Below are 26,267 nucleotides of genomic sequence, written 5' to 3' on the forward strand. Positions count from 1 at the left end.
TCATTGATGATATATATATATATATGCCATCAATTGAATAGAAATTCCAATGACATACTTTGATTCATAAAGGACATCGTGGCGGGAAAAGAAGGACTATGTCATATGAAAAAATTAAGTCTGTCACTGGTCAGAAGGAGCATATCGCTTGTGTAAAATACCACATAAGATCGACATACAAAACGATAAAGAAAATTGCAGCATATTGACAAATTAGTTAAAAAAAAAAATAAAAAAAAATAGATACCACACCGTACAAATCATTCTTAGGAACACTCGTTTTATTCATCCGCGACAACCGACGATTTGCAATAAAGTTCAGCCTAACAACGACTGTGCGGAGTGATTTATTGAAGGACTACACCCAACCCGTTTGCTGTGAGGCTTCTCTTCTTCAGACCCAGAAGAAAGCGGGGACGTGACGGAGCTGGGGAATTGTTGGGAGACTGCAAAATCACCGAAAATACAGCTTATAATACCATCACTGTTGCTCCAGAGTACCTGTCACACATATATATATATTTTTTATTAAATATATATATATATCCACATTTGAACTAATACGCAAGTATGTCCTGGCAAGGCTACGTGGATAACCTGATGTCCGATGGCAGCTGCCAGGACTCCGCCATTGTTGGCTATACGGACGCCAAATATGTCTGGGCATCGTTTCCCGGTGGTACATTTGTTAACATAACGGTAAGGACTTTAAAAAAAAAAAATAATAATAATTTAAAAGACTAATCTACGAACTCGGTAAATGCCGGTATTTTAGTCTGTTGTTTAAATATGGGTGTTGGGCCCTGCCTAAAGGGGAATGCCCCAGACTGAACGGGCTCTAGACAGGCAGCATGTGTTAGCTAGTTACGCTAACTAACACATGCTATCCGGTGTTTTTCGGTAGAGTTATTAAGACTTTTCACATGGTTATTTGAAATATCAGTGAATAGGTTTAGGACCACACACTATATTAAATGTAGTTGTGGTCTAGCAAGTTAACGTTAACCAGCTGACTGACACATTTTTAACTAGTTATCAACACATTAGCCAGGCTATTTGGCGTCTGTTAGCATAGGTAACTCCACACATTAAGCCTTAAAGCGTGCGTTAGGAAAACGTGTTACCACAAATGTTAAATTGAAACCAGTTTCCCTGTTATGTCTAGCCGGCAATGCGGGCTTTGGGAGGAGCAGCGGTGAAAAATGGCACTCTCTCTCAGGTCATCCAGATCCGAAAGGGATTAGGCGAAGTTGGCGGATCATTGCGCTGCATTCATACGTTAAATGTACATTTGTAGACTCCGCGGAGTTCGTAAATGCTTTTGTGAATCAGGCTGCAATGCTGCCGCCCCTTTTAATTTTCCAAGATGGCGCCGCCTTTGACTGCTTTTTTTTTTTACCCTTCCAGTCTACGCAAATAATCTTATGGGAACTTAAATTATATGCACCAGCTCGAAGCACATTGGTCGTTGTACAACAATATACTATTAGCTTGGGAAGTTTTTTTTTTTTTTTTTTTTTAGCTAACACATTGTATCACTCCTGGTCATTCATGAACCCTCCATTTTGTTAGTTAGCAAGCATGGAAATTAACTATTTTATTGCTTGTGTTGTCAATTTCCAGATTGCAGCATTTAAATAAACGCGCGTACAGGAGGACATTTCTTCCGTAGTTTCCGTCGGGATCGTAGTTGGATGCATGCTAGCTCAATAAAACATGTTTTAGCTACCAAACGTTGACTATCTTTCTAGCCAGGATGGGACTGCGGCAGGATGTATGATTCCACACTCCAATTGAAATTCGCTGGTCCTGTATCGATATCCGTGTGTAATGGGGGTTAATTTTCAGTGAGCTGCTTCCTTGTCAGTATTCTAGTTAGCTGCTTTGCTAAGCTTTGGCTAGACAGTTAATCATTAGCTGTTTGGTACCCTGGGCACATTCTCATGGATGTGAAATGAACGACTTGGCACTTGCTCTGTTAAGCTTATGGTCAAATGTTACAGGTTGTAGGCAAGCTGTCAGTTGACCTGTATATTGCCTCGGTGGACAGCGTTGCTCTGGTTTCAGCTAACCTCAAGGCCGTCATTGTAAATAAGAATTTGTTCTTAACTGACTTGGCTAGTTAAAGGTAATAAGAAAAGTAACCTGTAGTGTTTTAGACTGACTTAACAGGAGGCGGCCAGCTAGGGCTAGTCTAATCTCCTAAAATACGATTGATCAAACATGCAAAACGAAGGGGTTGCATAGTCTTAACAGTTAGTAGGTAGGTAGCCTGGCAGGGCAGGAGCTTTGGGCCAGTAACCGAAAGGTTGCTTGGTTGAATCCCCGAGCTGACAGTAAAAACCTGCCGTTCTGCCCCTGAGCAATGTAGTTAACCCACTTTTCCCCGGACCCCAAAGATGTGGATGTAGATTATGGCAGCCCCCCCCCCCCACACCTCTCTGATTCAGAGGGTTAAATGCGGAAGACACATTTCAGTTGAATGCATTGTTGTACAACTGACTAGGTATCCCCCTTTCCCTTAGTACCGTATTAGTGTTAATCTAACTAGTCTTTTTACTAGCTGTGCCAAGGTATGGTCTACTGAGAGTGCATAAATATTCAACAAACCACATGAGGAATCTGGACACTGTCCTATCAGAGCTGAGTAATATGGTTACAATGTATCAATCTCTAGCACAAGGTACCCTGAACAAATCATTTGGCAAGTTTCTTTGTGCTTGGTAGGACAAATGTGACCTGCAATACTTATGAAATGAACTGGACAACAGCGACTCCAAACATTTCCCAAATTATTTCCAAAGTCAGACTGCATTTGACTGCCAAATAAGGCTCTCAGGACTTTTTATTTAGCTGAGAGTCCTACTATTTTACACAGTGTATTTGAGGAAATCAGGCTGTAACATTGGCCCTTATCTTATTGGTAGTGGAATAATGAATATTATTTTTTGCTAATGAAAATGAATGGCTTTCAAACTTTACATGGTCATCCGTAGGTTGACGAAATCGACATCATTATAGGTAAGGACCGAGAAGCGTTCTTCTGCGGTGGGCTGACCCTAGGCCAAAAGAAATGCTCTGTCATCAGAGACAGCCTCCACACCGACGGGGACTGGACAATGGACATCAGGACAAAGAGTCAAGGAGGGGAGCCCACATACAACGTTTCCATAGGCAAAGCCGGCAAAGGTAGTGTCCATCCCATTTCTTCACTGCTCACTCAAACATTAAACGCTGTCGTTTGCTGTGCATGTACAATATACTGGTATTCACATTTCCTCTTACTATTTATGTATTTAAGAGACTTGTGCAAATTAAAACTTGACACATTAACTCATCAACCGTTTGATGCATGTGCCAATTTGCTGCATCATTCCCTAGATGGGCTTAAAATTGTATAAATGATGACACAACTGAAATGTGGGAAGCTTTCTTAGTCTTGATATATTGATGTCATTATGTGAAGCACATAACCTACCTTTTAATGCATTACCTCCAACTATTGTCTGTGGGGGGGTGGAGGGTGTTATTAAGGTTCATGCAGTATAATGGTTTTTAACTTGTCATGGGAGGGTTTCGTTTAGAGGGGAAAGTTCAATTTCAAGTATTTTTTGAAAAATATACTTTTCAGGTCAACAAAGCCAATCAAGTACAAATGTTGGAAATAAGTGTTAGTTTTGTATCAGATCTGATTCGAGCACACTAACTGCTAGCCAGTCAAATGATCCACCAATTCCATGTTGGTCTGCCCAATTTTGAAGGTGAGGTGGTCATTTAAAAAACACTGCCTGTGAGTTGGGCCTTTTCCGGTCTCTATTCTCCCACGTCCCCTAGCAGGATTAAGTCCATAACTCCCCCGACTTGTAATTCACAGGTGGGAGGTTTTCTGTCGCTGGGCAACCTTTCTCTTCTGGTTTCGGTCTTCCCTCCTGATAGACTCCCCTTTTTTGAATTGCATGCATGACCCCTATCCCTCTAATTGACACACCTTTCTCCTCACATCAAGTCTTAAGTGTCCAGTTTAAGTTATCCCCACCCCATCACATGGTAAAACTAGTCCCCTTCAGATAGTGGTACTGAAGGATTTTGCTTCGGTTCATATGTATTGAGGTACTGCAAGCATGCTGTATTGCGTTAATGTAGGTGTCAGTGAGTTAAAGCATTGAGTCAGTGAGTTAAAGCATTCCCTTTCTCATTCCTCCTTACTGCTGGCATGCCATGTAGACTCAGTTGGATAAGTAGAGGATAAAGGAAAGGCTTAAGACCAGGGCGTTTTCTTTCTAATTTAGAACATTTGTCATTGCTGCCTTCCCCCTTTTTACTTTTACTTTTTTTACTCTTCCTTGGTTTAGAAACTGAGCCATTTGTGGTCAGCTGTTGCTTACTGCAGTTAATGTCAAGGCTTCCAAATGGGTAAAGACACCATTTATGGACTTTGTTAACATAAGGGAATGATTCAGACATTCCTCTTATTAGTTCAGAAGAGTAGGAAGGTTAATGTTGGCGTACAGTAAAATAGGCTAATGGACTTTATTGGAATCGTCGGCGCTATTACATCATTTTAGTGACCGCTTTGCATGTTTTTCTTCTCCCCGTCCAAGGCCAGAAGCTTTAATAAAGTGAATGCTTGCATATTGGCTATGGGTGGGAGCCTCTTCCTGTCTTCCTTCGTACTATAACCACCTGCTTGTTTTGATTGGACTGTTTTCTTGAACTTTAATTTGTTAGTTTTTTTTTAAGATCTCCCAACTTCACATTCTCTAAAAAAACAATTCCAGTCTTGGTTCTTATAATGGGCAAAGAAGAGGTCAATGGAGGTGGATGAATAAGAAGGCATATGTAATGGCAAAATATTTGAGGGATTCTCGGTTCTAGTCTTGACTTAGCCTTAGTGTTGTAGTTGAGGGAAGGTTATTTTCAAGCAGTCCTAATTAAAATACTTCCTGGAAGGGTTAGTAGGAGTACAGGGTCACATGGTTAAGACCCTGACGTCAACAATGTAGCCCCCCACCACCAACACATCTGTTAATTTCTGCTCTTGTTTTTTTCACCCCCCCTTGTGTATTTCAGCGTTGGTTTTAGTCATGGGGAAGGAAGGTGTCCATGGAGGACAGCTCAACAAGAAAGCGTATACAATGGCTGACTATCTGAGGAAGTCTGGATACTAAAGCAGCATCGGCCCAGCCACCTAGCAGTTCACCCATAACACACTCTTCCAGTTTTAGTTGGTAGTTGCTTGCTTTTTCTCCCCAGACCCTCATATTGTCTCCCCCCCCTTTTTTTTTTTTTTTTTTTATTTCCCCTTTTCTCTTGTTCTTTCCCAGTCATCTTGATGCATTCACACTGTACTCAATTCCATTCTAGCACTGTTGCACCATAGTTAAAAATGCATGTTGTTAACAGGACATTGTGACAAATCTATACTTGTAAAAAAAAAAACTGAAAAAAACTTGCACCATTCTGGCCAATGCTCAGTGAAGGAAAAAAACAAAAAAAAAACAAATAAAGTGAAGGAAACCTAAATTGATGAACTGAGATTTCGTGTGATGGTGCCCCGGAAGTTCACTCTTGAGCAGCCGATGCCTTTGGAGCACTTGAGCTGTAACCAAGCTCATTGTCTTCCTTTTCTAGAGCATGTTTTTGGGGGCGGTGGGGGCCGCATGCATATCTTTGAGCCTACTGAAATCCTGTTGTTCCCTCTGCCCCCTCCCTGTAACTCCTGCCAAATGTCTGTAGCTCCTTCCCCCTCTTCCTGTTTGTCCATAGGTGACACTACATCAGTACACGGGAGGAACACTCATCCATTAACCAATCACTACACCCTAAAGTCCCCTTTATCTCCCTCTCTGAGCCACACTACTCTGTACCGGATGGGGTTTTTTTGGGGGGGGGGGGGGTTGCGCTTCAATGCAGTCATGGCAGGCTATCAGTTTTGGTATTGATCGAGTCAGAAGGCAAAATCGACGTTGTTGATGCAGAATCTCTTCCATGTCGTCTTCATGACTACATGAACCCCCGTCATGGACATTCCATCGTTACAATGGCTCAGACACTTAAAACTGTTTGCCAGCTCCTGTAATACATTTCCTTGTTTTTTTTTTTTTTTTACGGCTGCCATTTTGGACAGTAGATATATCCAGTTTGACATTTTCATAGGACCAATTTTAGTCACAGCTTTGGGTATATGTACAATTGCTCTAAATCATTGTGAAGGATGCCTTCTAGCCAGCCTCATCTTTCCCGCTGAAGGCAAAACAACACTAATGTAAAACCACATCATTCTGTTGAAGGCAAAAGGGAGGGAGGGTTTGCGGTGGATGAAATCGAGCAGTCATAATTTGTAAACGTCATATTTTTTTTTTATTAAAGAAATGAATTACTGCATTTCTAAACCCATGCTGTGTGAAGAAACGACTGTGGAATAAATGGCCTTGTACTCGTGTTCAACTAAGATATGGTATTAAACTTTCTTTTCAAGCTCTGTAATTAAAGTAATGTCCAATTTGAAAAGACCTTAAAAAAATAAAGTAGGAATTACACAATTTAAATAAATGGGAGATGGGCTTGGTTGGAATAAGAACTCTTTGTCTTGTGGAAACTTGTATACCAAAGCTGTGTATCCTGTACCATAATGTTGAAACATCGATTTCTATTGTATGATGGATTTTTAACAGCTGCCCAGGAAGGAGTCATTTCATTGGCACTTTTTTTTTTTTTTTTTCATCAGTGCCAATGTTCAGGCCTTGTGGGATGTGTGTACGAATTAAAACCATTTGCTGACTTTCTTTCCCGACACTCCTTTTTCTAACACTTGGGATACAGTCTCTTTTAACACTTCATATGCATAAACCAAGAAATGCCATAAATTAATTTATCACCTTGTTTACAGACAGATCAAATAAATAAATTCCAAGCAGATTGATTTTTGTGCTTGTTTTTCCAGTTGAACTGTACTCTCTATTTGGCGTGGGACCTTAGCTCTGGGGGGGAAAGGATTTTTGAGCCAGAGCAGCAGTTTTCAGAAGGCCATCAGGCGGTTCTTACCATCCTAGCCTGGAGCTCAATAGTTCAGCTGAGATGCTCTTTGTTAATCTCTCCCCCCCCCCTAAAAAGTTGTTGGGAAACATGGAGGAAGTGTTCCTTAGTAGACGCATGAGGGTGTGTGGCACAGTTACGCCTGGGAATCCCCTCCCCGGCATGATGGGGGGGGGGTATAGCTAAAATATACGTGGCCATCAGCTGCCAAGTACAGCTTTAGTTTCTTTTTACTTTGGGTGTTTTAATGTATTTTTATATAGGCTAGACTAAACTGAAGCTTTGGTCTGACCTTTTTTGTATCAGCATAGAATTAGTGTAGCAGTGTATAACCATTTGAACAGGAGTGTGAAACTAGGCACAGGCCGCGATGCAATCCGACTGCAGGTTTTAAAGGCAATGTGATCTCTGCGAAAGGGGGTTGGTTACACATTGCCTTTTCAATGACTCATTACAACCTGTGGTTGGGAGTGAATCTCTTAATTCAGGGTAGAGCACATGTTCCTCTTCACTGTACTGATAGTTATATATTACAACCCTTTTGATTTTTGTGGACTTGATATGTCTAAATGTGTTTCTGATCGAAGTAACCAAACTAGGAATATAGAGTAATGTCACTGCAACAACTTGACATGTGATCCGTCTTCAGCGTCTCACATTTAAAAAAATAAAGCTTTCTCATAAAGGGTGTAGTCCACGACTTGGCAAGTATTAGACAATTGAAACAGGCTTTTCCCCTCATGTAACCTGCATCAATTGGACACAATACAGCAGATTGTTTTTCAAAGCTGACGTCGAAGTAATTTGTCTTATGTCATGGGGAGAGATCTAGGCCACCATGTAGCCTGTTACCTACAAGTCTGATCAAAGAGACGGGGTTTCAGAAACCATTGTCCTGGCTGCAGTGTGCGCTGTAACATTGACGATTTTAATGGTTTACTGATCCTCTCTCAATACCTGTCCTGATCAATCATTAAATTGCTGTAAAACCTTAGCCCTGTTTATACTTAGTGCTAACATGAGTCCTTTGTCCTGGTCTTGTCTACATTCTGATTGTATACACATGGTATTAAAATGGTTTCTGTCCACTGTCTGCACTGTGACTAGATTTCCTGGGCTCTTTAATGCACATTTTAACAGCTGGTCTTTAGAAATATTTATTTTAAGACCCATTGTAATCCGTCACTGGTGCCACCTGTCTATGACTAGAGTGTGGGAATAATAAATTAAATGACTTCTCTGTCCAGATCTGTCTACACTTGTAAGATATCCAGACACAATGCGTGTTTGACTACCCTCGCGAGGTGTTCAGAATGATCTGCTCACAATGTATCTGTCAATGTGGGTACAAACAGAATATGGACAAGATCAGCACAAAGGATCCAGGTGAGAACAGGAATCATCACAATGAACACAATCACTGAGGCTGTGTGCCATAATGAGAACTCTTGAAATGGATGGAGGGCATCAGCATTCTGTAGACTTAACAAATGTTTTTTTGTTTATTGAAGTGAAATTAGATTGCATGTAGACACTGGTGAGACATGGTATAAGACATATCAAATAAAAAGGAAAGGCAACAGGACTTAACATAAAACACTTCATGTTAGGGAAAAAAAATATAAACGCAACATGCAACAATTTCAAAGATTTGACTGACTTGGTTCATATGTAAATCGGTAAATTGGAATAAATTCATTAGGCCCTAATCTATGGATTTCACATGGCTGGGGCTCAGCCAATCAGAATGAGTTTTTCCCCATACAAAAGGGCTTTACTACAGACATAAATACTCCTCGGCACCCCTACCCCCCCCAGCCGATCCCGCAGGTGAAGAAGTCAGGAGGTCCTGGGCTGGCGTCGTTACACGTCGTCTGTGGTTGTGAGGCTGGTTGGACGTACTGCAAAATTCTCTAAAATGAAGTTGGAGGCAGCTTATTGTAGAGAAATTAATATTAAATTATGTAATGATCATGCTGTTTAATCAGCTTCTTGATATGCCACACCTGTCAGGTGGGTTGATGGATAATCTTGGCAAAGGAGAAATGCTCACTAACATGTATGTAAACAAATGTGAATAAAACATACGTTTTTTTTGTGTATGAAACATTTTCTGGGATTAGTTTATTTCAGGTCATGAAACATGGGACCAACACTTTACATGTTGCGTTTTATATTTTAGTTCTGTATACTTGTAGAACTACCTATTTACAGTATTAAAATGATATGACACCAAATACGTTGCAAGACCCATCCACCAATGATGTCTTGTATTTCAGGGAATTGATCTCTCTGGTATGTCTAGATTAAGCCAACAGGCTGCTTGTAGCAATGTAGACGTGGGTATGAACAGAACTGTCTCCCAGCCCCATTCTGCTTGTATTACATATGACTTCTGAGGAAACGCATAACATTGGGCAAACAAACAACTTCCTTTGGCTGAATGCAGCACCACAAACAGTTCGTTTTCATTTTGCCTTTGCATTATCAACGGACCAGATCAGTCGCATCCAAATCGTACTCCTCCGACTCCATTATCTCTGGCTCGAGACCGATTGACAAAACCCTGTTCCCATGGCCTCATTTCTATATAGTCTTATGGAAAAAAGGTCAGTTCAATCAATTTATAAAAGGCTGCTGCATAATACTTGAAGATATTTCTATACAAGCAGCAAGAATATATACAATATTAGAACTCCTCACCTTCTGATACAGAGGCATACAGATATGCAGGCTATCAAAATAATGTTTTAAGATGTTACGGATAGTGATCTATACATTATATATATACACACACAACACATTCCTTCATAGTTGGTGTTGAGCCCTTTCTCACAGTGATGAGTATAACCACAGTCAGAGGACGTCTGCGGTGCACTACCACCCCATACAGACCGAACTACAGTACAATACACTACAGTCTACTGCCTGTAATGTTCCTGTGAAATCAATGTTGTCAGTTAGCCCAAAACACGCCATGACACTGCTCAGTAATCAGGTTAAACATACAACAATCTGATTATTATGGTGATTTGCATTCTAAACTTAAGAGATAAAAATTAAATGTTTTATTTAACGGGGACTTCAAAATTAAACACACAATCTCGGTTGCGCATCCAGCGTGAGTCTCTGCCGCTGCAAGCCTGTAGGGTGAGTGGGGAGGGAGAGGCAGGGGAACCGGTGACCTGTCCGTCAACTCAGGCCAACCAATCAGGTGCGTCGTGGTCATCGGGACGAGGCTCCTGCAGCTGGACCACCACCGTCTCAGTCTCCACGGTGACGTCCTCCTCGCTGTCGTCGCTGGTGTCTTCATACTCCGAGGACTCCTGATCAGGCTCGGAGCGAGAGGCCCCTGACATGGTGCCGAAGGAGTGGCCGCTGGTGGAGGCTAGGGAACGCAGCAGCGGGGTGCTCTCAGACACTTCGTTCTCCTCGGCCCCGCTGTCGCCCTCCGAGTCGGAGTCGGAGTCACCTGCAGAGGGGACCACCTTCTGCTTGCACACGGGACACGTCTTCTTGGTCTTGGTTAGCCAGGGGTCCACACATTTGCTGTGGTAAGCTACAGGGAGGGAGAGGAGAAACGACCTGGGTCATTACAATCATAGGCAGCATCATGTAGGTGTTTTACCCCGGATACAGATCACTAGGGTTGGAGATCATAAGGTTGAGTTCAAAAGTAAATCTGTTGATTTCCTCCCAATAAGTCATGAATTAATTCAAGTTCACAAAAGTCAAAATACGGACGTGACTATTCAAGACGTTCCCTAAAGCTGAGCAGTGCCCGATGTCCAAGAGCTGGTGAGGTTTAGAGCTTAGACCAGCTTCCTATTAGAAGCAGCAAAGTGAGCCGGAGCCAAATGGATGATTTTCTGGGATGATGCAGAAGCCGGGCTTGGCTCCAGGAGCAGCACGGGTGTTCCCACTGAGATATCACATTCACATGATCTACTGGGTGTGTCTGTTGGGGGTAGAGGACAGTAGGTTGTTGGGGTAGAGGACAGTAGGTTGTTGGGGGGGTAGAGGACAGTAGGTTGTTGGGGGGGTAGAGGACAGTAGGTTGTTGGGGGGGTAGAGGACAGTAGGTTGTTGGGGGGGGTAGAGGACAGTAGGTTGTTGGGGGGGTAGAGGACAGTAGGTTGTTGGGGGTAGAGGACAGTAGGTTGTTGGGGGTAGAGGACAGTAGGTTGTTGGGGGGTAGAGGACAGTAGGTTGTTGGGGGGTAGAGGACAGTAGGTTGTTGGGGGTAGAGGACAGTAGGTTGTTGGGGGTAGAGGACAGTAGGTTGTTGGGGGTAGAGGACAGTAGGTTGTTGGGTGTAGAGGACAGTAGGTTGTTGGGGTAGAGGACAGTAGGTTGTTGGGGGTAGAGGACAGTAGGTTGTTGGGGTAGAGGACAGTAGGTTGTTGGGGGTATGTGTTGGGGGGATAGAGGACAGTAGGTTGTTGGGGGGTAGAGGACAGTAGGTTGTTGGGGGGGTAGAGGACAGTAGGTTGTTGGGGGGGTAGAGGACAGTAGGTTGTTGGGGGGGTAGAGGACAGTAGGTTGTTGGGGGGGTAGAGGACAGTAGGTTGTTGGGGGGGTAGAGGACAGTAGGTTGTTGGGGGGGTAGAGGACAGTAGGTTGTTGGGGGTAGAGGGCAGTAGGTTGTTGGGGGTAGAGGACAGTAGGTTGTTGGGGGTAGAGGACAGTAGGTTGTTGGGGGTAGAGGACAGTAGGTTGTTGGGGGTAGAGGACAGTAGGTTGTTGGGGGTAGAGGACAGTAGGTTGTTGGGGGTAGAGGACAGTAGGTTGTTGGGGGTATGTGTTGGGGGGATAGAGGACAGTAGGTTGTTGGGGTATGTGTTGGGGGGGATAGAGGACAGTAGGTTGTTGGGGGTATGTGTTGGGGGGATAGAGGACAGTAGGTTGTTGGGGGTAGAGGACAGTAGGTTGTTGGGGGTATGTGTTGGGGGGATAGAGGACAGTGGGTTGTTGGGGGTATGTGTTGGGGGGATAGAGGACAGTAGGTTGTTGGGGGTATGTGTTGGGGGGGTAGAGGACAGTAGGTTGTTGGGGGTATGTGTTGGGGGGATAGAGGACAGTAGGTTGTTGGGGGTATGTGTTGGGGGGATAGAGGACAGTAGGTTGTTGGGGGTATGTGTTGGGGGGGATAGAGGACAGTAGGTTGTTGGGGATAGAGGACAGTAGGTTGTTGGGGGTAGAGGACAGTAGGTTGTTGGGGGTAGAGGACAGTAGGTTGTTGGGGGTATGTGTTGGGGGGATAGAGGACAGTAGGTTGTTGGGGGTATGTGTTGGGGGTAGAGGACAATAGGTTGTTGGGGGTAGAGGACAGTAGGTTGTTGGGGGTATGTGTTGGGGGGATAGAGGACAGTAGGTTGTTGGGGGTATGTGTTGGGGGGATAGAGGACAGTAGGTTGTTGGGGGTATGTGTTGGGGGGATAGAGGACAGTAGGTTGTTGGGGGTAGAGGACAGTAGGTTGTTGGGGGTATGTGTTGGGGGTAGAGGACAATAGGTTGTTGGGGGTAGAGGACAGTAGGTTGTTGGGGGTATGTGTTGGTCAGGTCAGGCTCACCGTGGGAGCAGGGAAGGACCCGGAGCTGGTCTCCATCCTCATACTCGTCGAGGCAGATGGCGCACACATCGTAGACGTCACCTGGGTCAAAAAGACAAAGCTCAATGGCAGGACAATATACATAAACATCCTCCTTATAAAGACATTGTGTTGCCCGCATTTATTTCAATGAAGAGCTGAGTCAAACTGCTGACAACTGACTCATTCCTCTACAATCTGACACCACACTGGTCATTCCTCTACAATTTGACACCACACTGGTCATTCCTCTACAATCTGACACCACACTGGTCATTCCTCTACATTCTCACACTGGTCATTCCTCTACAATCTGACACCACACTGGTCATTCCTCTACATTCTGACACCACACTGGTCATTCCTCTACAATCTGACACCACACTGGTCATTCCTCTACAATCTGACACCACACTGGTCATTCCTCTACAATCTGACACCACACTGGTCATTCCTCTACATTCTCACACCACACTGGTCATTCCTCTACATTCTGACACCACACTGGTCATCCCTCTACAATCTGACACCACACTGGTCATTCCTCTACAATCTGACACCACACTGGTCAATCCTCTACAATCTGACACCACACTGGTCATTCCTCTACAATCTGACACCACACTGGTCATTCCTCTACAATCTGACACCACACTGGTCATTCCTCTACAATCTGACACCACACTGGTCATTCCTCTACAATCTGACACCACACTGGTCATTCCTCTACAATCTGACACCACACTGGTCATTCCTCTACATTCTGACACCACACTGGTCATTCCTCTACATTCTGACACCACACTGGTCATTCCTCTACAATCTGACACCACACTGGTCATTCCTCTACTGACACCACACTGGTCATTCCTCTACATTCTGACACCACACTGGTCATTCCTCTACATTCTGACACCACACTGGTCATTCCTCTACATTCTCACACCACACTGGTCATTCCTCTACATTCTCACACCACACTGGTCATTCCTCTACATTCTGACACCACACTGGTCATTCCTCTACATTCTGACACCACACTGGTCATTCCTCTACATTCTGACACCACACTGGTCATTCCTCTACATTCTCACACCACACTGGTCATCCCTCTACATTCGTTTCGTACTAAGTTCTCACTCTTTCCAAAATGGCTGCCAGGTAGGCGGCTGCTGAACAGGGCCTATGCGCATTTCCTTTTTCAGTCCTGACGTTCCGGAGGACTTTTTGGCTAGGGTCAAGTAAAGAAAAACGCTCCCTCTAAAAGCCCAGGAATTCTAAATGCACTCCCTTTCCAAATTCCACAGCATTCTTCCCTGCCACTTCGCTTGTGGGGAGGAGGATGTGCAGTGCTGTGGAGGGGCCGGTGTTTATGTGAGCTTTAAATGAGCATGTTTTGGCTGTTCCCCAGTATCCGTGCCAGGACTGCATGTGACCGTATAAGGATGAGGAGTCACGGCCACTCCCTCCTACAGTAACGTCACTCTCTCTCATTTTTTCCCCTTTCCTCTGCCCCCTTCTTTATTTCTGGCCCCCCCCTCTGCCTCTGTCTCGTTCACTTTTTCTCAGACTGTCTCTGTCGCCTTTCTCCAACTCTCTTGCTTCTCTCTGTTTGTCACACTTCCTCTGTTTTTATTTCCCCCAGTCTCTCTTCCTTCTCTCTCCCTCGCTCTCTCTAACCCAGTGCTGGACAGAGGGGTGAGAGAAGGGGAGCGTTTTATAAAAGTCATGGGTCAGGCACACTCAGGAAATGCTGAACTGTGTCGCTGGGCTATTCTGAGTGAAGTTTAGCACTAAGCAGAAAAATACTTCCAACACCACAAACTCCAACACCACAAACTCCAACACCACAAACTCCAACACCACAAACTCCAACACCACAAACTCCAACACCACAAACTCAGTGGTGCACTGCTTAGTATTATTAGTGGTATGAAGTAAGACATAGTGAATAACAAAGGCACAAACACAGTGACATCTAAGACCTGCTCCGCAGTGTAACAGCTCAGTTTAACAACCTGATATAGCAAAGTAAACAAAACAAAACCTGTGCCTTATGGTCGTCAGTACTCCATTGAGCTTGTTTAAAAAAGTATTTTTTTAACCTTTATTTAACTAGGAAAGTCAGTTAAGAACAAAATTCTTATTTACAATGACTGCCTATCCCGGAACGACGGTGGGCCAATTGTACGCCGCGCTATGGGACTCCCAATCACGGCCGGTTGTGATACAGCCTGGACCAAAACCAGGGTCTGTAGTTACGCCTCTAGCACAGAGATGCAGTGCCTTGTGCCACTCGGGAGTCTAAACTTGCCTCACTTCAAGTTCATTTTACAGTCTTCATTTTATGATATCTACATTACTACGACGGCCTTATCTGATTGGTCTAATTTCAGTATATTTTTCAAGGCCACTGTCTCTATCAAGCAGTTCAAGTTTGTGTCGGTCAGAGAGAAGCATGGCGGCAGAATTATCTGGTTGAGCAAAATTCACTGTCTGGTCATCCCTTCTCACAAAAGCAAAGGGATTAAACTACTCATGCTGACCAGAGGAGCTGATGTGAGCATATTACTCACATTTCCTGGAACTTTACACTCAATGTACTGAGTACTGTTAGTAGTGATGATATCACTGTTTACATTAGATACATCACACGTCAACATATGTGGGAATGAAGGATTCAATAACCTTTTTTTACACAACAGCGTCAAAAAAACGAATTATTGAAGCATTAAACCTTTAACCATTTGGAAGAGTCTCTGTTTAGCCAATAATGTTAAATCAGACTGTATACGGTTTGATTAACACGTTATTATCCCAATATCGCTGATTGCGATAGGCTCTTTTCAACACTACCCTCAACTGACATCGTGTTGAAGAGGCCTCTAAGGGGTTTTGGGGGCCAGTAGTTTAAAAAGAGCCAGAATGTCAATACAAGTCCTCTATTTTGCTCCAGCCAGTCAACCAGCCAGCATTCCTGGGTCTTAGGAAGAATCATACTGCCCTACTGAACTAATCAGAGCGAGGAGACAACAATGTGTTTGTGTGTGTACACTTGTGACTTTGTGTGACGGGCACAGATCTGCACAGCTACCTACAGATAGAAGGGCTTTATCACCATCTTCCTGCCTCACTGTTCACAAAGCCTCAGAGTGTATATATTCAGCCCAGGGCTGGAACAGGGGAGGAGCACACACAGTGACTCATCAGTCAGAGAGCCCCGGGGAGAGAAGCAGGGGTCAGAGGGAGAGTCCGGTCCCTCTCAGACATGGAGCAATGACGTACCATCTTGGGTTGAGTGGTTTTAGAAGGGTGAACTAGAGCGAGGGGAAATTCATCTCCCTGGCTTTCTCTGGTATTGAGGTTGTTGTGTCTGCTCCTCATCTGGTGGCGACACCAAACACACACCCTCCGCCTTAACCAGAGCCGGAAAGACAATCAAAAAGCACACAGTCACACGGTAAGCTTATATGGATAATGCACGGGCTAGCAATAAGGCTACACCAAAGTCAATACTCGAGGAGCTATAAAACTGCATTAGCCTTCTAGGAAGATCACAGGAACTAAAACTAGGGATAGCATCAAAGCTAATGCAAAAGCTAATCAAGGGCTAACAACAAGGCTAGCAAACAGTTATCATCAACACAAGGTACAGAAACGGCACAGTGGTACTAGGCCCTGTGCTCCAGAATTAGCTAACGTTAGTATTACATCATGTTTACTAGCCTAGTATTATTGTATACTTTACATAATACTCCTCAGACTAGTATTGTGTGGTAATTACGCTGCTATTGTACATGGCATTGACACAGGTACCGGTCTATTCAGAGCCCCTCCCATTGTGCTCTATGTACAGTGTGCTCTGCCTGTGAGTCTCATCTCTAGACATGCAAGTCTGACATCATCCCACGCCCGTGTCTCTCTCTCTCACACACACGCACGCACGCACGCCAAATTCCTCATTAACGCTGCAGGCTAGACGCACCGCTCTGCAAAGGCACAGACAATACGCTAGGCCGGCTAATCAGCTAGCATCTCGCCCACATGTCATCCCGCTGCCCATAGAAGCCTGCATCGCTCAGTTAAGGGAATTAATACTCGCTTTATTCACACCACTGGAGGTATAATTGCATCAGTGCACACTGTGCTTCTCTGGGATGAGTCTCGCAGCCACCAAACAGCCCCTGGAATGACAGGGAAAACAACTAAAAAGACTTAGCGTGCTAACACTTTGGTGTGATTTCAAAGATACTGGTAACTAACTGAAGATAGTTCATCTGCGTCGTTTCCAAAGGGAGCATATGAACACAGTGAGTAGAACAAGTAAGGAGGTGGGTATAGAGCCAAGCACGAACGAGCGAGATCCTATTGGTGTGTTTTTAGCATGTATCTGCATATTTCCGTTAAGGAACGCCTACTCCGAAGTGCGTTTGCGCGATAACTCAATTCGCCCTAAACAATGCAGTTTTTGGAAACTTTGGCAAAGAGTCGTCTACAAAACGTATATACACTCTGTTCGTGACAGATATTCGTTTTGGGAACAGAATATTTCTTCGATGAGAAAATGTGTTAAAGGTCGGCCCAGTTTCATCTGGCTCCATCTTCCCGCCACTGGATTTCCTCTCATCACCATATTTGGTGGTGACTGGAAGTTCTAAAAACGGATGCTTCGGATTTATACCCCCTATGATCTATCTGGGTTTCCCCTTTTATCTGTGGTGATACCATTAGATTAGCATTGTTAACACTGGCTGTAGGTTAGATGTGTTATCAGCACAGGACATAGAGGCCAGTGTAGAGAGAAGTTGATTTTAATTGTCTGACTTGTGGGAGATGATGCGATTAAATCATTGCGGCGTGTGGTTCCCATCTTCAATTAACGTTTTCATTTTGCAGTGTGCACAGACTGGTTCCAATCCAAAGCCCTTAGTGACAGGCCTTCTCTTTCAGTTGTCCACACACACCACACACACACAGCCAATGAGGACCAGGCCCACAAAACCATTCAAAACAGACAGACGGCATCACAGTATCATACAGCCTGCTAAAAGAAATCCCTACGGACCAGACTCAGCAGGCATCAAGGTTTAGCTGAGGGGGAGGAGGCGAGTGGCTGAGGGCACCATTAGGCATCATTACCACATCGCAGCAGAAGCCTGGAAAGCCAGCCAAGACAGAAGAACTCTGCTGTCGCAGAGTGGTGTTAGGGATAGCTAAAAATACCCCGGGCTGGAGAACATGAGCGCTGAGTTGCGTATAAAGAGCAGCCCGTTCGTGTAAACAATGAGCACAGAACGTGTCAGACGAGCGATTTTAAAAGGCTCCATGATTCATCAGCCGCCCCATGTAGAGAGAGAGATGTATGGGGCGGCTGCAAGGTTTGGCCACGGACGAGTGTGAATCTGGGATGCAATTCCATCCTAGAACATAGCTCTGCTAGCCTAGCTACTCACCTTCCATGTTGAAATGGCGCCAAGCTGGCAAACCCACTTCGGCCTATTAGGAACAACTAACAATATTGGCATACTCCCCTTCAGGCCTAACAGGCCAATCAGCAGCGAGAAAACCCTCAGATCATAGTTTTAAATAAAAACAGTCCAATCTCTGTCATTGATAACACTCAATTCTATCCCCTTACCTGCCACCACTTAAACGCTCTATAAAAACGGCGAGCTATAGGCCTTCCGGAGTCCCCACAGACCCATTCTGTGCGATGATTGCAGGGATCCGGAGTTCAGGGCTTAAAAGGGTGATTAGGTAGAGATTTGGTGTCCCCGCTTTGTATCGCCACAACACTGGCAGAGTGAGCAGAAACCCAGCTCACTGATGGATTCATTCCCTGGGACGTCTGAACTCTCTGGAACGCCCGCGGAAACGGTCAGTCAGACAAGGGCTGTCGCACTGTTGCCCGTTTGCCTCTCCTCAGAGCACATGCTACTGCCAGCCAGAGGGAGGAGTCTTGCCATACCCCCATTATAAGCTCTGCGAGGGGGCTACTTAGTATGCGCCAGCCAGACTCAGACAAAATCTCCTCAGTGTTCCCTGCACAGCAGATTTTTAATGGCTTCCCACCCCAAACCCGGCAGAGGCATCTAAACTCCTTCCCAGTGTGAAAAGAAGAATGAATGCAGCCAACATGCTACTCAGGACTGACATTTACTGACTATCTTGGACAAACACTATTTGCAATGCAAAAGTATGGACTATAAATTCATCCTGCGCTGAGAGAGACAAGTGCAAAATGGAGGAAAACCTCTGAAGTCCAGGAGTTTCAATTCAGGAGTTTAAAATACCTCCCTCAAGGTAAACAGAAGATGTATTTATATTGAGATAGTGGCATTACTCACCTTCAGCCCTGTATTTAGTCTCAAGAGTAAGGAGCCTTAATCTGTAGGGTTGGCTTTTTGGAAAATCAAGCCGTATTTTTTTTATATATTTGTTTAACCTTTATTTGACCAGAAAGGTCAATTAAGAACCAATTCTTATTTCCAATGACAGCCTGGCTAATCTCATTATTTCATAAGTCATTCTTAACGTCACCCTCATCGTGGCCCAGTCACATGACACTAGGCTAGAGCCGGTTGAGATCTAAGGTCAGTTTGGAGTTGTCATCTAGGTCGAGGGTTAGCATGAGCTGACCTGCTAAATCTGCGTTTACGGTCAACTGTTCGTTGAGGACAAAGGTCGATAGATTAATGCCCTCATACAAGGGTAAGTGTGCTTTCCGATCATAAAGCCACATTTCAATCTTTGTGTTGTTGACGCATACAAAAGGCAGGCAAACAAACAGACAAAACTATTTTAAGACTCTTTGTTCTCCCATGTCAAATCCCCATGTACACAGGTACTCCCTCAGCGGAGGCGACCTGAGCCTGTGTTGAAGCAGTTTTACATGAACACAAAGTGAGAAAAACAGACATTACTACAACACTTCACAGATGTAAAAAGATCAGGGCATTACACATCATGAGGGGAGTGCCATCAATGCTTAACACAAAACTGTCCAGATTGCCATGTTGATAGCTATATCCCTACATACCTTTCTTGTACTTGTGAATGGGTAGTTTCTTCAGTTGGTCCTTGCGCAAACGGCTTCTCCGAGCCCTGTGTCTGTCCTGGACAAACTTGGTGATCTGAGCGAATAGGGAAAAGTCAACAGTCAGTTAGTGAGTTTTAAGCCCCTTAACCTCACCGAAAATCCTGATGAATACTCCACAAGAGTTTTTCTGAACCGAACAATGCCCTTGTACTTCTAACCATGCACCCTCTTGCCAAAAGTCTAACGTCACCATTTGATTGACAGTTATTTTCAAATTAGAAGAATTCTCTGCAGTTGATAAATTCCACAACTAATACTAAAGCAATATTTGTATTTAACAGGCATTTAACAGAATTTCATTAATCAACATTCTTGTGTCAATTCTGTAGGAAATGGGATGGCTTGGGTAACTGGTTCTTCTTCTCGTAATAATGTTTGAGTTATCTAGAAACAAATCGTATGAACACGCGCTCTGTTATTTGTCCTAGCTTGATGATATCGTCACCAGCCCGATGCCTAGTGCCCTGAGACCAGAACATTCTAGAAAACTCCCTACTACTGAGCAGTGGCGGTTCTGGACCATTTCAACTGGGGGGGCCAAGCTGGGGCCAGTTGTACTGTTAGAGGGGCCAGTTGTACTGTTAGAGGGGCCAGTTGTACTGTTAGAGGGGCCAGTTACATTAGATGTTATTGTTGTCATATCGTTTTCTTCACTGCATTAGCAGGCAAAATACCATGTTCATAATCATCATCGTTGCCACTGTCTAATAACGGATGTAAAAAAGAACGATAGCAAAAATGTGTTATGTAAAAATTATTTCATACTCCACATTTAGGGGGGCCACAAGGGGGTCCAAAATTGTTGTCACAGGGGGCACTGCCCCCCCCCCCAGAACTGCTAGTGTTACTGGGATTCCCACAGATCTGCCATGCCACCATTGACTCAATCACATGAATGAATTAACTCTCCAGTGTATTTGCCTACCATGAAAACAACGATGAGGATGAGGCAGATTCCCACGGTGATGAGGAAGGGAATCAGGTAGTATTCCAGAGGCAGGCTGAAGTCTGGCATGAGGACCACATGACCCCTGGAGAACAACAGCACCACCATTATGGAGATATATTCAAGAGGGTTTATAACTGACAATAACACACTCCAAATAATGATCTGCATCCCCCTTTAACCTATAAAGTACACTTCCTTATATAGTGCACTATATAAAAGAATAGGATGCTATTTGGAACGCATCCATAGTGACCTAAAAAGGGAGTCGTTATGATTGGAGCATTCGGACACAGCCTGTCATCTCGAGGCGACTCATTTACATTTTAAACTGAAACGAAAAACAACTCCGTCCATCTGTCTGACGTGATTTCACACTGAAATAATGGGTTATGGTGCTATAAGACCCATTTACTTTTCTCCCTGTCGTCGTTGTTGCCCAAATACATAGTAGGCTAATTCAGTTAACGTTGCTAGAGAACAACACAATATTTCCAGGCAAACAGACTGAGGATTGGCCACTCATGTACATTTATAGTATACCTGGTTAACAGAGATGCCAGGCAAACAGACTGAGGATTGGCCACTCATGTACATTTATAGTATACCTGGTTAACAGAGATGCTAAACTGAATGTAGGGTTGATATCAAGGAGGAGAAAGAGGTCCATTAGTGACAACATGGCAGTCTGCCTATTTCGTCGGCTATTTTTGAGGAACTCGAGACATTTTAAATTCCCAGATGATCCACTGATCTCGGGCAGAGCGCTGGGAAAGTGATGACCCGTCGTGAGGCAGATTATCTGCTTTACGACGTCGACAAGTCAACACATTGTGTTACATTATTACGTCATAAAGACAGAAATATATTTCTTTAAAAAGATGGACAATCCGGTTTATGTTGTCTTTCCACTGAATTCATTGAATAAAGGAATATATTATTTAACAACATGATGCAGACAGATTTATGTGGACATCATTGTTAAAGAGCCCAGTTAGGCTATGCCAGTTAAGGTGCCTGTAATGTCAGAGGCTTGAATTAGCCTTGATGTTGATAGACATGGAAATTAGATTCACGTCCCCGACTCACCCCTTGTCGTATGTGTAGTCTTCTTTCAGGGAGTTGGCAGTCTCTTCACTAACAAACACTGATGGAATGTCGATTTGCTTCAAAATATCCACTAAATGGGAAAGGAGGAAGTTATTTATACACATGTGGAGTGGCTACATATTGATGTCCATGAAATAACACTAGACCATCATGAAATAACATTACGTTATGAAGGAAATACCAAGATACGAGTTAGCTATTGGGGGAAAATACTGGAATAGAAAGAAGGGCCTGTTTGCTGTATATCAACGCAGTTCAACGTCTGGCCTTTTCTGAAAACATTTACTTAGATAGACCATAATCATGGCGAACCCCAGATCTTTAAAGCTGTCAGATGAGGTAGTTTTCAGAGGAGGTAGTTTTCAGAGGAGGTAGTTTTCAGATGAGGTAGTTTTCAGATGAGGTAGTTTTCAGATGAGGTAGTTTTCAGATGAGGTAGTCTATGGGATCCAGGCTGATGCCCACTTGTGCCACTGTCATTTAGTATTCTGCTCATGTGCAACTGCGGGCAGTTGTTAAGGCCCACCGAACCCCAGTGGCAGAAATCTGTTGGATGGCTGCTAAGTTAAGAAATGGCTCACTGCCCAACGTTTGAAAAAGAAGCCATCCGACCGGATGATCCGTTCTAGACAGTTACCAGCATGAGGAGCTGTCACCGTTACTCATGATATGTTGTCATACGCCCTGGAGTGAGAGACGGAGGAGACGGAGGAGACGTGAGAGAGACGCAGGAGACGTGAGAGAGACGGAGGAGACGTGAGAGAGACGGAGGAGACGTGAGAGAGACGGGGGAGACGTGAGAGAGACGGAGGAGACGTGAGAGACGGAGGAGACGTGAGAGACGGAGGAGACGGGGAGACACGGAGAAAATGATGTGAAGAAAAAGCAGTTCTACTCCACTAATAAACTACTCCACTACCCCTCCACTAATATACTACCCCTCTACACCTCTACTATACTACCACTCTACTCCACTACTCCACTACCCCTCTACTCCATTACTATACTACCCCTCTACAATACTACCCCTCTACTCCACTACTATACTACCCCTCTACACCACTAATATACTACCACTCTACTCCACTACTCCACTACCCCTCTACTCCATTACTATACTACCCCTCTACAATACTACCCCTCTACTCCACTACTATACTACCCCTCTACACCACTAATATACTACCCCTCTACTCCACTACCCCTCTACTCCATTACTATACTACCCCTCTACTATACTACCCCTCTACTCCACTACTATACTACCCCTCTACTCCTCTACTCCATTACTATACTACCCCTCTACTCCACTACCCCTCTACTCCACTACTATACTACCCCTCTACTCCACTACTATACTACCCCTCTACTCCACTACAATACTACCCCTCTACTCCACTACTATACTACCCCTCTACTCCACTACTATACTACCCCTCTACACCACTACTATACTACCCCTCTACTCCACTACCCCTCTACTCCATTACTATACTACCCCTCTACTATACTACCCCTCTACTCCACTACTATACTACCCCTCTACTCCACTACAATACTACCCCTCTACTCCACTACTTTACTACCCCTCTACTCCACTACTATACTACCCCTCTACTCCACTACTATACTACCCCTCTACTCCACTACTTTACTACCCCTCTACTCCACTACCCCTCTACTATACTACCCCTCTACTCCACTACTATACTACCCCTCTACTCCACTACTATACTACCCCACTACTATACTACCCCTCTACTCCACTACTATACTACCCCTCTACTCCACTACCCCTCTACTCCACTACTATACTACCCCTCTACTCCACTACTATACTACCCCTCTACTCCACTACTATACTACCCCTCTACACCACTACTCCACTACTATACTACCCCTCTACTCCACTATTATACTACCCCTCTACGCCACTACTATACTACCCCTCTACCCCACTACTATACTACCCCTCTACTCCACTACTCCACTACTATACTACCCCTCTACTATACTACCCATCTACACTTCTACTATACTACGCCTCTACTCCACTACTATACTACGCCTCTACTCCACTACCCCTCTACTCCATTACTATACTACCCATCTACACTTCTACTATACTACGCCTCTACTCCACTACTATACTACGCCTCTACTCCACTACCCCTCTACTATACTACCCCTCTACTCCACTACTATACTACGCCTCTACTCCACTACCCCTCTACTATACACCCCTCTACTCCACTACTATACTACCCCTCTACTCCACTAATATACTACGCCTCTACTCCACTACTATACTACCCCTCTACTATACTACCCCTCTACTCCAGTAATATACTACCCCTCTACTCCACTAATAAACTACTCTACTACCCCTCTACTATACTACCCCTCCACTCCTCTACTCCCCAAATGAACAGAAGACTGTGTGTAGTGCTGCTGCATGTTTGTTTGTTTATGTGTTTGTGCAGAGGAGGAGGATTGTCAGAGGGGGGGACTTACGATCATTGGATCCCATGCTGATTAAGTCATCAGAGTCCACGTTGTGAACAATGGCTGACTTGTACCCGGCCTTCTGGGCATTAAGCACCTGCGGGAGACAAAATATTTGTGTTCAGTGTGTGTGTGGTTCCTATGGATCCTATGGATACTCTATACTGTATCCATACTGCAGTAACTATCTCTATACTGTATCCATACTACAGTAACTATCTCTATACTGTATCCATGCTGTAGTAACTATCTCTATACCGTTTCCATGCTGTAGTAACTATCTCTATACCGTATCCATACTGTAGTAACTATCTCTATACCGTATCCATACTGTAGTAACTATCTCTATACTGTATCCATACTGCAGTAACTATCTTCATACTGTATCCATACTACAGTAACTATCTTCATACTGTATCGATACTGCAGTAACTATCTCTATACTGTATCCATACTGCAGTAACTATCTTCATACTGTATCCATACTGCAGTAACTATCTCTATACTGTATCCATGCTGTAGTAACTATCTCTATACTGTATCCATACTGCAGTAACTATCTTCATACTGCAGTAACTATCTCTATACTGTATCCATGCTGCAGTAACTATCTCCATACTGTATCCATACTGGTAACTATCTTCATACTGCAGTAACTATCTCTATACTGTATCCATACTGCAGTAACTATCTCTATACTGTATCCATACTGCAGTAACTATCTCCATCCTGTATCCATACTGCAGTAACTATCTCCATCCTGTATCCATACTGCAGTATCTATCTCTATACTGTATCCATACTGTAGTATGGATATAGTTCCCTGTGGCTCAGTTGGTAGAGCATGGTGTTTGCAATGGTGTTTGCAACGCCAGGGTTGTGGGTTCGATTCCCACGGGGGGCCAGTACGGGGAAAAAAAAAAAAATGTATGAAATTAATTGAAATGTATGAAATGTATGCACTCACTACTGTAAGTCGCTCTGGATAAGAGCGTCTGCTAAATGACTAAAATGAAAATGAAAATGTAATGCAGTAACTATCTCCGTACGGTCCCCAACGCCTCTGCCAAGCCCTCATTCCAACTCCATCACCCATACTCTCTGGGCCCTGGGATAGGCCTACTGGCTTAAGGGGAGGGATTGAACTCTACTGTAACTGACATCCCTTCGGGGCAGGGAGTGAGTGTGTGATTAAATATGTGTTAATGGACGTGCAGACGTCTGGTCCACTGTGTGTATAATGACAATGACATGCTATATGGTCACACCAAAACACGAAGGACAATGAGGCTAGAATTAAAATAGGTAGGATACTTAGTCAGTTGTACAACTGAACGCATTCAACTGAAATGTGTCTTCTGCATTTAACCCAACTCCTCTGAATCAGAGAGGTGCGGAGGGCTGCCTTAATCGACATAATTAGCATAGTGGCTAAACACATAGCATTCTGAAAGAAATCTAAAGGCTAAAATAACTTATTTCATAGAGTCGATGGTATGCATTGACATTAACTTATAGAGGGTATGTGAAGTTATGTACTGGCAGACTCCAGTAATAACAGTGTGCCCTACAGGTTAACATGTAGCCATGGAACCTGAGAGTGTGCGTCGGGCTCCATGTCGAAAACGGTTTGACATTTCACTACTAACAACTCATCTGCTTAGGACCTTCTTCCCAGAAAGCAGGAGAAAAAAAAGAAATGAAAACAGGTTTGAGTTTAAAATACAACAGCTTCCCCTGCAGTGGTAAACATTGATCCCTCTGCCTCATGTAACCGTGTCCCTGCTACAACTGACGCTCCAAAACAGGAAAAACGTTGATGAGAAGAGGAAATATCATGAATTAAGTAATACTGCTTTACAGCCTTCATTTATATTCACAAACTGCCACTAGGCTATGGATGAAAAGAAGGGGACGTATTCAGTGCATTTGGAAAGTATTCAGACCCCTTACATTTTCCACATTTTGTTACTTTACAACC

The 26,267-nt window shown here is 44.0% G+C and overlaps 2 protein-coding genes and 1 long non-coding RNA gene across 4 annotated transcripts in view; 2 read left to right on the plus strand and 1 right to left on the minus strand.

The window, feature by feature from the left end:
• The first annotated feature begins 377 nt into the window (after positions 1-377).
• On the plus strand, positions 378-6,918 carry LOC115151510 (profilin-2). Its single transcript, XM_029695499.1, has 3 exons — positions 378-699; positions 2,997-3,189; positions 5,071-6,918. The coding sequence occupies exons 1-3, from the start codon at positions 571-573 to the stop codon at positions 5,166-5,168; spliced, it is 420 nt and encodes a 139-aa protein (XP_029551359.1). The 5' UTR covers positions 378-570; the 3' UTR covers positions 5,169-6,918.
• A 2,206-nt stretch (positions 6,919-9,124) lies between these two features.
• The window catches only part of LOC115151509 (E3 ubiquitin-protein ligase RNF13), a 68,615-nt gene continuing 51,472 nt past the window's right edge, over positions 9,125-26,267 (minus strand). For both annotated transcript variants that reach the window (XM_029695497.1, XM_029695498.1), the window contains exons 5-10: positions 24,296-24,383; positions 21,761-21,851; positions 20,651-20,756; positions 19,666-19,759; positions 12,609-12,689; positions 9,125-10,594 (exon numbers count right to left, since the gene is read on the minus strand). In XM_029695497.1, the coding sequence (XP_029551357.1) occupies positions 10,233-10,594; positions 12,609-12,689; positions 19,666-19,759; positions 20,651-20,756; positions 21,761-21,851; positions 24,296-24,383 (822 nt within the window). In that variant the 3' untranslated portion in view covers positions 9,125-10,232. The remainder of the gene's footprint in view (positions 10,595-12,608; positions 12,690-19,665; positions 19,760-20,650; positions 20,757-21,760; positions 21,852-24,295; positions 24,384-26,267) is intronic.
• On the plus strand, positions 11,354-12,586 carry LOC115151511 (uncharacterized). The gene is made up of 3 exons (XR_003867314.1): positions 11,354-11,434; positions 11,679-11,822; positions 11,940-12,586. It is a non-coding gene; the product is annotated as an uncharacterized LOC115151511 (long non-coding RNA).

The sequence above is a fragment of the Salmo trutta genome, chromosome 17 (assembly GCF_901001165.1).
Source record: "Salmo trutta chromosome 17, fSalTru1.1, whole genome shotgun sequence".
Lineage (NCBI taxonomy): Eukaryota > Metazoa > Chordata > Actinopteri > Salmoniformes > Salmonidae > Salmo > Salmo trutta.